We start from the raw sequence: 13,720 nt of genomic DNA on the forward strand, positions 1-13,720 counted from the left end.
GTTGTTTTCTTTTTTATTTTCAGTAACAAAAAAAAGAGTAGAAGGAATATTGAAAGTATGAGGCCTTTCGTATCAAAAAATTTTTTACTAATAAAATGATATATCTCATGTTGTATTTACATTTACGATAAAATGCAATGATAGACTAAATTCACGTGTGTATGTACGTTTATTTCTGTGTATGTATTGATTCTTTATGTATATATATATATATATATATATATATATATATATATATATATATATATATATATATATATATATATATATATATATATATATATATATATATATATATATATATATATATATATATATATATATATATATATATATATATATATATATATATATATATATATATATATATATATATATATATATATATATATATTTATTTATTATATATATTAATGTTAATGAATATTTTCAATTATTAATTACAAATTAATAATCGAAATTATTGTATTTCTTTTTTTCTACGCTTTGTGCACTTGATAATGGCTTGACTCTGAGCTAATTATAATTAATTATTTACACTTATAAGTAATATCTATTTACAAAGAAAAAAATGACTCGCAACTGCACACTGACGTTCACTTCATTCACCAAGTTTCATTAAAAATTTCATTTTTTTAATTTTTTACTTAATTAATTGAATTAGATATAAACCGAGCAGAATAAAATAATAAATTTTATTTTCTTTCTCTTTTAGCGATGCTCGGCAATAATAAACTTTATGTACAAGTAACACATTTACTTTTAAACTTTTATCATACTTTATTACGATGAATTTATTATTTTTCACGTTCATTATTCCAAAGTTTTTTTCTGTGAATCTAAGTTTATCCTCGAAAGAGCACTTGCTGTTCCCTTTTAATAGACAATCTTTTTTTTTTCTCACTGTTCCTTTCGCACCTCAAAACTTAAGTAACCATTTTTTAGATTATTAATGTAATTTTTAAATAATTCACTATCTTTATTACTCAATACGCTCATATCGATGTGCTCGAAGTTGATAATGGATATGCCACGTGTAGTACGAGTCACGAACCACTTTTTTTCCTCAAATCTTGTTTTTGTTGTTGCAGTTATTATTTATTATTATCATTATTATTGTATTTTAATAGCTGTTGATTAACTATCATTTATTTTAATTGATGAAACTACTTCGACACGTTACCTTCGTCCAAACTAGTATTATCCTCAGGTCGAGCTACGTATAAACTAGGATCTATCACCTTAGGAATTGGCTTTATTTCTGTACCAAGTTCTTGCTCAATACGATGAAGATTAAAACGATCTTCGTAAGTTATTAGATTGATGGCAATACCTAAGTGACCGAATCGACCAGATCTACCGATACGATGTAAATACGTCTCGGCCATTTTTGGAAAATCAAAGTTTATCACGACGTTGACTGCTTGCACGTCGATACCGCGAGTGAATAAATCACTACTCACCTGTAATAAAATAAGATTTATTTATTTTATTAATTATTAATTATTATTATTATTATTGAGCAGAAATATAAATGTAAGACCTTCATGCGTAAGACTTAATGGTAGATTTTTTAAATAAATTAATAATTTTAATTAGTGATCTTGACTAAAAAATTGAAAACTTGTTGATTATTTAAAAAAAATTTTGAGGTTTAAAAATTAAATTTTTAACAGATAACTTTATAGCAATTTAATAAATATCTTGTATTGTTCGCATGAACGTCCTTAAGATTAAATAGTTTGTAAAAAAAATTATTTTAATTTAACATACCAAGTTTCTGCAGAGACCAGCGCGGAAATCATGGAAAACACGATTTCTGTGTGCTTGAGCCATTTTAGCGTGTATGTAGTAGCAACAGTATCCCAAATCTGTTATCTTTTTAGCCAAAAGCTCAACACGTTGCGTCGAGTTACAAAATATAATGCTCTGATTTATTTGCAACTTTGAAAATAGTGTGTTGAGACAATGGACTTTCTGTCGTTCTTGTACAAATGCATAGTACTGCGTAACACCTTTTAGCGTCAACTCCTCCATTAAATTTATCTCGTATGGATCTCTCAAGTGTTTTTCCATGAATTGCTTAACGGTCAATGGGAACGTAGCCGAGTACAGCAATATTTGTCGTTCCGATGGCAATCTATTTTATTAAAATTTTTGATAATTAATATTTGTTAATTAAATTTATAGTAATTATATTTTTTCATTATTTGAACTTGAAAAAAAAAAAAAAGATAATTTTATAATTATATATACCTTGAAATAACGTGATCCAACATTCCTTTAAAATCTTGTGAGAGAAGTTTGTCAGCCTCATCTAGTACTAAAATCCTGCAGTGATCCATGTTCGCGACATTTTTGTCCATCAAGTCAAGAATTCTTCCTGGTGTTGCGATAATTACGTGAACTGTATATATAAAAAAAAAAAAAAAAATTATTTCAGGTAAATAAATTAATAAATTGAATACTTTTGAAGAATTAATATAATTAAATGATTATACCTTTTTGATAAATCCTCATAATATCGTCACGTAAATTTGTTCCACCAGTAGTTACCATAACTTTAACATCCATGTGTTTAGCAAGTTCAATACAGATTTGAGATGTCTGCAATGCCAACTCTCGAGTAGGCACTATCACTAAAGCTTGAATAATGTCTTTTCGTGGGTCAACCTACAAAACAATCAAGTCAAAAAAAAAAAAAAAAAGTTAGAAATACAAAAATAAAGAAAAAAAAATCAAGTATTTAGGCTGTATCAAAATAATTTTTTTCAACTTTCATTAATGAAACTAATTAATATTAATTACCTGTTCCAATACAGGAATAGAGTAAGCTCCGGTCTTTCCTGTACCATTCTTAGCACGTGCTAAAATGTCCTTACCGGACAATGCAATTGGAATACTAGCTTCTTGAATAGGAGATGGCTTTTCCCATCCTTTCTCGAATATTCCCATCAATAATTCACGTTTCAAACAAAATTCCTCAAATTCGTTACCTCGTGTGTTTGTAACATCCTATTAACAAAAATAAAAATCGTCATTAATTATCAACTCCAAAATAAATAAAATAAATAACTTACACTCGTTTTAATCCGCTTGTCTCGCGGTGGAATTCTAAGTTTGGATTTCCAACCAACATCATCCATTTTCTCGAGGTCTGATTTGGAGCCCAAACTTGAGTTTAGCATGTGATTAGAATTAATATGCGTTTCGGTCATCATTTCGATAACGCACTTTTACTGTATTTTCTTTTACTACAACAAAATTAAATAAAACAAAATTAATTATTAACAAATTTAACTGTGCAACCTTCTAGCATTAAATTGTTAATTTTTTTTATACAAATAACACTCTAGAGTTTTCGTTAGATTATATATGAGTATGCTGAATGTGGAAAAAAAAAAAAAAAAAAAAAAAAAAAAATGAGATCATCTTTTTTCGTGTTATTATTATACTAATCCGCAAACAATTGTCGGATTATCTCAACCATTTGGAATTTTTTCTCTAAATATTTTCGAATATTATAATACTAAAGTTAGCCGACTAATAATTAAATTTAAAAAAAAAAAAAAAAATAGTTTATAAAAATTGCACTTAGTTTTTAAAAACTTTTTTTTATCATTTTTTCAATAAAAAAAAATTCTAAAAATTTTTAAATGTCGGCTAACTTAATTTTTAATTAAATATTTATTACAAGCTTATTTTTTTTTTTTTTTTAATAATAAAATATTTCAAAAATAATTAAATAAAAAAATTGTTCAACTTGAATGAAAAAATTAATGAAATTAAGCAGTAGTTATTTTTTTTTAATAAAAAAATAAAAAATAAATTACAATAAATATTAAAAAAAAAAAAAAAATATTAAAACACTGAACCGGTAAAACAAAAAAAATGGAAGCGACAATATACCTCAACCTAAATTCTTTGTACTTTGCTCAGAGACTAAAAAAGTTATTAATAAATCGTTAGTGTAATAAAAAAATTAAACGATTTACAAAATAAATAAATTAATAAATTAATGAACAATAATAACAATAGCATTAGATAAAATAATATACCGTGAAAAGGATGGCCAGGGATTGTATATTGCAACGAAGCGTATCACTTGAATGGTGAACACAAAATGCCAAAATGGCCGTCAGACCCAATGTCAAGTTTCGATCTTCGTAGCCGTATGCGCTACGAGAGAGAACACATAAGCTAGCTAACTAAATATATTATGTATTATATATATTACTGGTATACGCTCCAACAATAACTCGTATGTCTTTCTCTCTCTGTTGCTCTGTAAAGCGGAACTCTGAAAATCGCAATTCAGAATTGTCTGTCTCTCTCACCAAAATGTTCTTGAGCGTCTCTACGCGACATATATATATTTACACTTGTGTTATTTTACAAAATAATATACAATATTTATATTATTACTGTAGCTAGTTCAAAACTTTCTTTATGTTGATAGATTTAAGATGAATTTTTATTTATTTTTCACCAAGTTTATTAATCAATTGATTAATTTATTGTTGTTTGTTAATTTAATTTTTTTTTTGTTATTTAAATTATAGAAACTATGATTTTCCCTCGATGCATTTATTTATTTCACGTTAATATTTTATCGGCAACTAACGCACTGCGCTAAATGCAAACGATTATTAACTTTGTGGATAATACACTCGGTTTCTTTTATTAAAGAATAAAAACACTATTATAACAGTAACCGTTTCTTTTTTTTATCTCTTTATTGTGGCTTATAGCGGTGAAAATGGCGTATGTACTCCGTAAATTCGCGCGCATGCGCCGTTTGTCAAACTTAAACTTTAAGGCGGATTTTTAATAATAGTATTTTTTATAATACTGAAGTTAGCAGTCAGCTGTTAATTTAAAAATTTTTTTAATAAATCAATTAGAATTAAAAAATGCTTCTAAAAATTTTCATTAGTAATTTTTATTAATTTTTACATGTAAAACTTTTTAATTTAATTTTTTTTAATAATTTAATTGCTATAAATATTTAAAAAAAATTTTATATCTGTTAATTTTAGTGTCATTATTTTTTTAGATACTGAAGTTAGCTGACAGCTGTTTTCTTTTTTTTTCATTTTTGTAATAAATTAATAATAATAAAAAAAATGACACTGAAGTTGACAGACAAAAAATGTTCTTAAAATTTGAGATGACATTAAAGTTAGCTGTCATTTGACAATTTTTTAATTTTTTTTAACAAATAAATTTGCTCCAAAAAATTATTTTTAAAAATTGCATTTGTAATTTATTAAAATTTCTAGATGTCAATTTTTTTATAAGTTTTTTTTAATATTATATTATAATGAAGATAATAATTTTAAAATATGAATGCGAAAATAAAATATTAATCAAGAAGAAATAGAAGTAATTAAATTAATTTAAGAACAAAAAAATTTTCAGGTAATTGTTGAGTAATAAAAAAAATAATAGTAATCTAGAGCGAGTTAAAAAACAATTTTAAATGAAGATAAGTTTATTATCTATGCAGATTGAACTTTAATAATTACCAATACATTAACGTTCGTGATGATTTCTTGCATTTTATACACTCGATAATTTAATCTGTAGATTATTAATCTGTTTTTTAAAAAAAATATTCAAATTCCTTCTTGACGTTGGTTACAAAAATAGAAAAAGTGCTAAAATTTTTCACTGCATAATTATTTATTCACGAAAAAATCCAAAATTAATTAGAGTTTGATTGTAAAATAAATTGAGTAATACAATGGATTTATCGACGATATTGATAACCGTATTGATGACTGGTTTCATCAAATTGATAATATATCATTACAGAAGATTGGATTTATACAGAGGCGGTAGTAAAATACCAGGGCTTGAGCCGGTGTTACCGATTATTGGAAATGCTCATCTTCTTTTTGGAGAAACTAAAAATGTTTTTAGAAAAATTATTTTATTGTTGGAAAAATTTAAAGTATCGCCGGTGCGTGCTTGGCTTGGTCACAAATTGTGTATTATTTTATTCGATCCTGAACAGATGAAGGTAATTTTGCAACAATTTTTTTTATCTTCTTTTATTAATGAATTTTTTTTTTTTCTATTTTTTTTTTGCCATAATTTATTTGTTATAAAGTTTTTAAAATTATTAAATAAATGCTCCATTAATTTTCAGTAAGTGAAACGAAAAAAGTAATTAATGATACTGCAATTTATATCGTATGATGTAATTTTATCTAGAAAAAAAAAGTAATCTGCAACATGGAGCATGAAGATAATTTATTTTAATTAGTGTTTGAAGAACCGTTTAATACTATTACTTGCTATTATATTTCAGATAGTTCTTAACAGCCCGAAAACCATCGAAAGGGATGAGTTATTGAGGTTCTTTTTGCCTTGGCTTGGCACGGGATTAATTGCAGCACCCGGTAAGCGTGAGCTGTGGGTGTGCAAAAGTAGACAGCAAATATTACAATATATAATCGTTGTACATCTTATTAAATTATTGCAACTTCTCTAACACACTGAGCTTTAACATTTATACAAGTTTATAAACAGTATAATGAATTTCCTTCATGCAATAATGAATAATTATGATGAATAAATTTGTGTTACTGAAATTAACAGACATCTGATAATTTACAGACTTACAGGCTCATTTTAAATAATTAAAAAAAAGTTTCTATTTTTTAAATATTTTTTTTATTTAATTTTTTTCATAAGTTTTATAATTTAATTAATATTACAGCACAAAAATGGAAAGTACATCGCAAGTTAATAATGCCGACATTTAATCCGAGAGTACTAGAAAAATTTACTGTCACAATAAATAAGCAATGTGAAATATTGGTAAACATTATGGAGCCTGAAATCGATAAAGAGGAGTTTGATATATTTAATTATATATCACTTTGTACAATTGATATTGTTTGTGGTAATTATTTACTTAAAGATAATTTTCAAATTAAATATTGATTTAATAATAAAAAAAAAATTTTTTTGTAGAAACGATAATGGGAGTTCCTTCGAATGAACAAATAAAAAAAAATTCAGCTTATCCAGCAGCTTTTGAAAAGTAAGTTTTATTAAAATTTTATACAATAAAATTTTATGAATGATAAAATCATTAAATTATTTTTGTCTAGAATAATGAAAATACTTTATCAGAGGATGATAGAAGTATGGTTGCATCCAAACGTTATTTTCAATGCAACAAAATTAGCAAAAGACCAGAGAGAGTGCATTAAATATTTGCACAAACAAACAAATGATATTATAGAGAAGAAACTAGAACAGTATTCCGAAAAGATGAATGGAAATAGTATTACACAAATCGAATTTCAAAGAAAAGCTTTTCTAGATTTTTTTACAGAGTTGTTGCTCGAAGGAACTAAATTAACAACCGAGGAATTCCGCGAAGAAGTTGAAAATATTATGTTTGCTGGCTATGATACAACTACCACAGTTAATTCGTTTGTTATTCTCATGCTCGCTAACTTTCCAAAAATACAAGTAAAGCTTTTTTTTTCATTAAAATGTTTAATTAATAATTTTTTTTTTTTTTTTTTTTTTTTTTTCGTAATTTCGATTATAAAAATTTTTTTGTAGGAAAAATGTTATGAAGAGCTTGTAGAAATTTTTGGTGACAAAATAAATGGAGGCAGACAAATAGAAAATGAAGACTTAGACCGTATGAAATATTTAGGAAGAGTAATTAAAGAAACAATGCGGCTATTTCCAATTGCGCCGCTTTTAATCCGCCAAGTAAACGGTGATTTGGATATTGGAGGAGGATATACACTACCAAAAGGCAGTACTGTGTTTTTAGCAATATGGAAACTTCATCGCTCTGCAGATATTTGGGATGATCCGCTTTGCTTTAATCCTGATCGATTTTTGCCCGAGCAGGTTGCTAAACGGCATCCGTATGCTTATATTCCTTTTAGTGCTGGTCCTCGTAATTGTATCGGATTGAAGTATGCAATGATGAGCATGAAAATTCTCTTAGCTACGATTTTACGAAATTATATATTCATGAAAGACAAGCATGTTAATATTGAAGATATTGAAATTAAAGCTGAAGTTTTTTTGAAAACTATCGATCCTATAACTATCAAAATTAAACGCAGGAAAAATACTTTCGAGTCTTAAAATATTATTTAAATCTTTATTGACATAAATAGAGACAACACTTTAAAAAATATATTTATTAGAACAAACAATTTACAATTTATTAATAATTCTTAAAAAATAATTCTCACGATGAATTAAATATCAATAATTTTATTGTTTTAAATTAATCTCCGCGTTTTTGTGATAAACGATATTTCCGACAAGCTTCGGGACAATGACGATCTAAATAACGTCGCTGAGAAAATGCTTTCAAGCAAATTTGACACTTCCACTGCCATTCATGGTGATTTCTTGTTCTTTGATGCGCTCGCAAATTTGATCTGTTTAATAAATTAATTCAATTAGATTAAAGTATCAATCTTCGAAATTAATTACTTAAATTCTATTTTATTAGATTTAAATACGAATAAAATAATCTACTGCGAAATAAAATTTTGTAAAAATAAAATAAATAAATTATTCAAATTAGAATTGTCTCAGAATAGAAACAATCATATTATGACTAACATTCTACTGCTGGAATAGTAATTAGATTAATCCAATAAACTTAATTATGTGCTTCACTGTTGTTTCATAAAAAAAAAGTAAACGTCTATAATTGTATTTTAGGATAGTATAAATTGAATGCCAGTTAATTTTATTTGCAGAGAATAATTTTAAACTGTAAATTATAAAATTAATTTAACTATTATTAATAAACACACCTGTCAGCAAATGATTTTTGACAAACAGGACACTGGAATGGTCTTTCACCAGTATGTAGTCTCAAGTGTCCTTTTAATACCCAGGGACGATCAAAACTTTTGTTGCAGTAAGGACAATAATGTAAAACCTTATTTTTTTTACTATTTTTTCTATTCTGAAAATAAAAAATTAAAAGTGTCAATTATAAATAATTATAAAGCTAGCCGACATTTTTAATTTTTTTTAATAATTAAATTAAAACAAAAAATTTATTTTTTAAAAATTGCAATTACAGTTTTTTAAATTTTCTACATGTGAAATTTTTTCTTTTAATTTTTTTTAAAATAATTTTTCCATAAAATAAATTATTAAAATTTTTAAATGTCAGTTAACTTAATTTTAATTCTAATTGAATAATTAAAAGAAACACAAAAAATTAAAAACTTTAACTTAACCAAAAAATACTTACCTCATCACTCTGAATTTCTTTTCCAGAAATATCTAATTGATTAACATTATTAAATATATTATCACTAATATCACTCTTGACATACTGGCTCTCCGATTTTTCCTCCGTATAATCATCAACAATTTTATTTTGATACAAACTATAATTATAATTACTTTCCAGGTTAAACTCATTTATTCTGCGAGTTGAATAATCATAATTATTATTATCATCAAATTCAACGAGATTTAATCTTAATCCCAGAGGCACTTGATCACTCAGTAAATTATTTTTATTAAAATAATATCTTGTCATAATTGGCAAAGACGAATAATTAATATTATTACTTCCTTTAGCTTCTTTCACGTTTGACTTCTTCTTGGAGACTCCTGACACCGAAGCACTACTGTATCTAGCTAATTTATCTGTAAGTAATATAACAAATAAAAATAAACTGACATTAAATTAAAAATGTTTTATCAAACAAATTTGTTTTTAAAAAAATTACATTTAAAATTTCTAAATGTCAATTTTTGTTTGCAAAAATTTATTTGTTAAAAAATTATTAAATATCTGCTAAATTAATTTTTATAAAATAAAAATTTATTCACTTTAAAATCTGTCAATAAAATCACTGTAGATCTCACCTCCATAACGATTTTCTTTGTGGAATCTTACTATCGATTTCATCAGACAGCGTGGCATATTATTGTTATTTATTAATAGTAAAAAAAAAAAAAAATTAATATTTATTATTATAAATAATAAATTGATTTTTTTTACAATTACATTAATGTAAGTGGATAATAACGAGTTACTGACTGTGCCGAGTTAAATCACTTAGCACTCAGTAGACAGTCTGTCAGTTGTCATTTGTTTTTTTTTTATTTTTTAAATTTTACTCATAAAAATTTTTATAAGACTTTAATTAATTAAAAAATTGAAAATAAAATTACTGTCAGTTCAAAATATTAAATATTAATTGTTAAATTAATTTCCATACAATAAATGTTATTAAAAAAAAATATTATAAAGTGTGTAAAATTGATTAAAATTTTTTAAACAAGTATTTTTAAATATTTTTTTTTTTAGAAATTTTTTAAATAATTAATATTTTTATTTAAATTATTAAAATAATTTATTTGTTATGAATTTAAAGAAGAAATTTATTGAAGAATAAAATTTGAATTTTATAAAAATAACATTATTTTTGTGATAAGTATTTGTAAAAATAAAATATACATTTATAATTCTTTTAATTTAATAATTAAAAAAAATAATAATAATATTTATTTTATTTCTATATGAAGAATATTAAATGTAATTTTTTTTTTTTATATAAAAATTATTGATTAGTTTAAATTAATAATTTAATTCCTAGAGCAAAAAAAAATTTTTATAATTAAAAATGACTATTAATAATTAATTTAAACATTTAAGTAAATTAATTACTACAAAATATATTTAATATAAAGAAATAAATATCAATAGTGCAAATGATATGTTCTGATTATAATATCCATTGGAATAAATATTTATTGAGGAGAGAGTATCAGTTTTATTAATGCAAATCATAAAATATATTAATAAACTAAATAATGAAATTTAATCCATAATCCCATGTAATTATAAATGCAATTCATCGTAATCAATGTTTGACAGTCGATAATGTTATTCTTGGTGAAAAATATGAAATATTTTATAGCGAATGAATTTTTTGGACATAAAAAAATTTTTGCAACAATGTATAATATTTCTTCGGTAAATCATTATCATTATAAACTGTATAAAAATAAAAATGTAAATTCATTATTCAACAAGATAAGGACTGTCAAGTCCACCAGCACCGGCAATTATTCCGCCTTCATCTTCTCCGAATGGCTTAGTGCGTAACACATGTCCTACTTTTTTATTTATTTTAATATTATTTTGATCCCTTAAAAAACAAAATTAAATAGTTAATAATAAATTTGATTAAAGTAAAAAACAATGATAAAAATACACTACCCAATAATTATTCCGTAAATTCCCAGCTCTGAAATAAGTTCTTGCAAACAATTTTTTTCTTCGTTGGGACCTAGAAGATAATTTTTCTCTCGTGGAGCATCAATATACTCCATAAGAATATACCCAGTACGAATTTTAGAATTTTTCATCGACTCTAAAGATGTTCTGACATTTAATCCGTAAATATTGTTACCACCACCTTCGCGTTGCGGTTTCATCACAAATTTTTCTGGATTTGATATCGCTAATTCCACAGTTTGATCACCATTTTTGTTCTTAAATATATAGAAATGTTAACTATAAATTTTTTTTATTATTGAAAAATCACTAATTAAGGTCTCGACTTTTCCAATGATACTAAATTTCATTTAAAAAATTAATTTTATCATTTGAATAAAAAAAAAAAAAAAATTTTCCTTCTTCTAGTAATTATTTAGATAATAAATAATACACTTACAAAATCTAAAGAATATAAACCAGCGAATACTTGACGTACAAGTGTAATTTCGTTTTCATTCAGAAAACGTTTTAATGCATCAGGTTGCGCCAAAGCTTGTTGGACTTTTTTGGTGCCTGCCAAGTGATATTGTATCGACGGACATTTAATTGCCCGAGAACGTTCCATGAGTAAACGAACTTTCCAAACTTCTTCTGATGTATATGCCGATGATTCATAACCGGTACGATAATACACGACAGAAACTAAATGATTTTCTCTACAAAAAAAATTTTTTAAGAAATAAATATTAATAAAAAAATTTTAAACTTACACAAATAATTCTTTGTTCGGTCTAAGCTGTGCCTGTTTAATTAATTCGTTAAATGTACGCCTGATAACTTTTATTTCCGGATTAATATCATGAATCGCATGTTCAATTACTCGTTGATCGCAAATGTTATATGTTATTTCTTCAACGACGAATAATATCACAGATTCTTTATTATTGTAAATTTTCCATGCTTCGGTCAATCCACTGGCAAAGCCTACTGTTGAATTATTTTCTGGTATCTTTAAAAATGATTAATATTAATATATTTTCTGAATTTTAAAAATATAATTTTATTTTATAGCTTACTAATACTCACATTTTTAATTTTATTCGCTTGACCTAGTTGTGATAGTACATATTTATGTAATTTAGAAACAACTGGTGCTAATCCTGCAAAACTTGATGAAATTGTATTACATTCAATTTGTTTAATATTCAAATCACTGTTTAATAAATAATCCGATCTAAATAATCCCAAACTGTATTCCTGTTGAATTATATAATTTATTACAGATTATTTCAATTTATGACATGAAAATTAAAAAAAAAACTTGACAGCTAACTTCAGTATTATTTTAATTGTTAAATTAATTATTAAATAATTTACCTGTGCATATCCTTCTTTAAAGACAATTTTGTATACATTAAATAATTCCATGGTGAATTCATCAGCCTTAATGGTACTGCAATTAAATAATTACATTGAAGTTAGTAATCACTTGACTATTTTTTATTTTTTTTTTTTTTTTACAAACAAATTTCTTTATATAAAAATAGATTTTTAATTTTTTTTAATTTCTTCAAATTACCTTTGTAAAGTTTCTGTAAGGAACTCATCATCATAAGCTACTTTATGCATCAACTTATTAATAGTAACTTGTATACTTTTAGCCTTATCAAATTCGCATTTCGGAAAGCTAGTTGGTATCAATGTGAATTTTGATATCTTCACACAATTACGATCGAAACACTTGTTTGAATGCATTGAAATGCCTGAAAAAAAAAAAAATTACCATTTAATTTGTATAAAATTTTATAAAAGTATAAATTTAGGTTTTAGGTTTTCAATCATTAAATCGTTAAATTAGAACTAAAAAATATTTTTAAAAAATTGTACATATAGTTTTTAAAATTTTTTACATGTAGAATTTAAAAAAAATTTTTTTTTATAATTTAATTAATTAAAAAAATTCTAAAAAAGTTTAGATGTCGGCTTATTTAATTTTCATAATTTTTTTTATTTTTTTTTTTATCAAAAAATTTTTAATTATTTAAAAAAAAATTGCATTTTTTAATTTTTTAATTATTTAAAATTATTCTTACCATTTATCAAAGCGAAATCTTTAGCAACATCAACTATTTCTTCTAATTTCTTCTCTTCTAACGGCACATCAACACACAATTTCATAGACTTCATTTTTAAAAAATTAATTAAATAATTAAAGAATATTTATATTATTAAAATATATCAGCTGGTACCGCCGTATTCAAAATAATTAATTAACAAGTTCTATTAAATTAACTAAAAATTATCAGGAGCAATATTTATCTTTAACAAGACACGTAACTACAAAAGTATAAAAACTATCAGATAATAAGCAAACACATACTTCTATACAAATAACCCGATAATTAAATATTTATCGTATCATCATAATCATATAGTGAAAAAAAAATCAACAATCACCCGCCGTTAGGT

The 13,720-nt window shown here is 24.4% G+C and overlaps 4 protein-coding genes across 4 annotated transcripts; 1 reads left to right on the forward strand and 3 right to left on the reverse strand.

Moving 5' to 3' along the window:
- Window positions 1-454: 454 nt before the first annotated feature.
- Window positions 455-4,715, reverse strand: Me31b (ATP-dependent RNA helicase me31b). Its single transcript, XM_074256296.1, has 7 exons — window positions 4,059-4,715; window positions 3,081-3,254; window positions 2,809-3,015; window positions 2,502-2,673; window positions 2,257-2,407; window positions 1,774-2,140; window positions 455-1,463 (listed from the first exon to the last, which is right to left on the reverse strand). Exons 2-7 carry the CDS (start codon window positions 3,219-3,221, stop codon window positions 1,167-1,169), a joined length of 1,335 nt encoding a protein of 444 aa, XP_074112397.1. The 5' UTR covers window positions 3,222-3,254; window positions 4,059-4,715; the 3' UTR covers window positions 455-1,166.
- A 978-nt stretch (window positions 4,716-5,693) lies between these two features.
- LOC141536053 (cytochrome P450 4V2-like) lies at window positions 5,694-8,275 on the forward strand. The gene is made up of 6 exons (XM_074256285.1): window positions 5,694-6,025; window positions 6,317-6,407; window positions 6,728-6,913; window positions 6,985-7,054; window positions 7,125-7,491; window positions 7,588-8,275. The coding sequence occupies exons 1-6, from the start codon at window positions 5,747-5,749 to the stop codon at window positions 8,128-8,130; spliced, it is 1,536 nt and encodes a 511-aa protein (XP_074112386.1). The 5' UTR covers window positions 5,694-5,746; the 3' UTR covers window positions 8,131-8,275.
- Window positions 8,143-10,202, reverse strand: LOC141536065 (uncharacterized). The gene is made up of 4 exons (XM_074256307.1): window positions 9,892-10,202; window positions 9,266-9,669; window positions 8,817-8,971; window positions 8,143-8,432 (listed from the first exon to the last, which is right to left on the reverse strand). Exons 1-4 carry the CDS (start codon window positions 9,947-9,949, stop codon window positions 8,276-8,278), a joined length of 774 nt encoding a protein of 257 aa, XP_074112408.1. The 5' UTR covers window positions 9,950-10,202; the 3' UTR covers window positions 8,143-8,275.
- A 539-nt stretch (window positions 10,203-10,741) lies between these two features.
- Window positions 10,742-13,712, reverse strand: LOC141533972 (glutathione synthetase). The gene is made up of 8 exons (XM_074253109.1): window positions 13,345-13,712; window positions 12,831-13,014; window positions 12,629-12,704; window positions 12,338-12,508; window positions 12,022-12,260; window positions 11,709-11,967; window positions 11,252-11,526; window positions 10,742-11,180 (listed from the first exon to the last, which is right to left on the reverse strand). Exons 1-8 carry the CDS (start codon window positions 13,436-13,438, stop codon window positions 11,054-11,056), a joined length of 1,425 nt encoding a protein of 474 aa, XP_074109210.1. The 5' UTR covers window positions 13,439-13,712; the 3' UTR covers window positions 10,742-11,053.
- Window positions 13,713-13,720: the final 8 nt, after the last annotated feature.

This window comes from Cotesia typhae, unplaced genomic scaffold (assembly GCF_013202065.1).
Source record: "Cotesia typhae breed Kobodo isofemale line unplaced genomic scaffold, CoteBio_Ctyphae contig_123, whole genome shotgun sequence".
Lineage (NCBI taxonomy): Eukaryota > Metazoa > Arthropoda > Insecta > Hymenoptera > Braconidae > Cotesia > Cotesia typhae.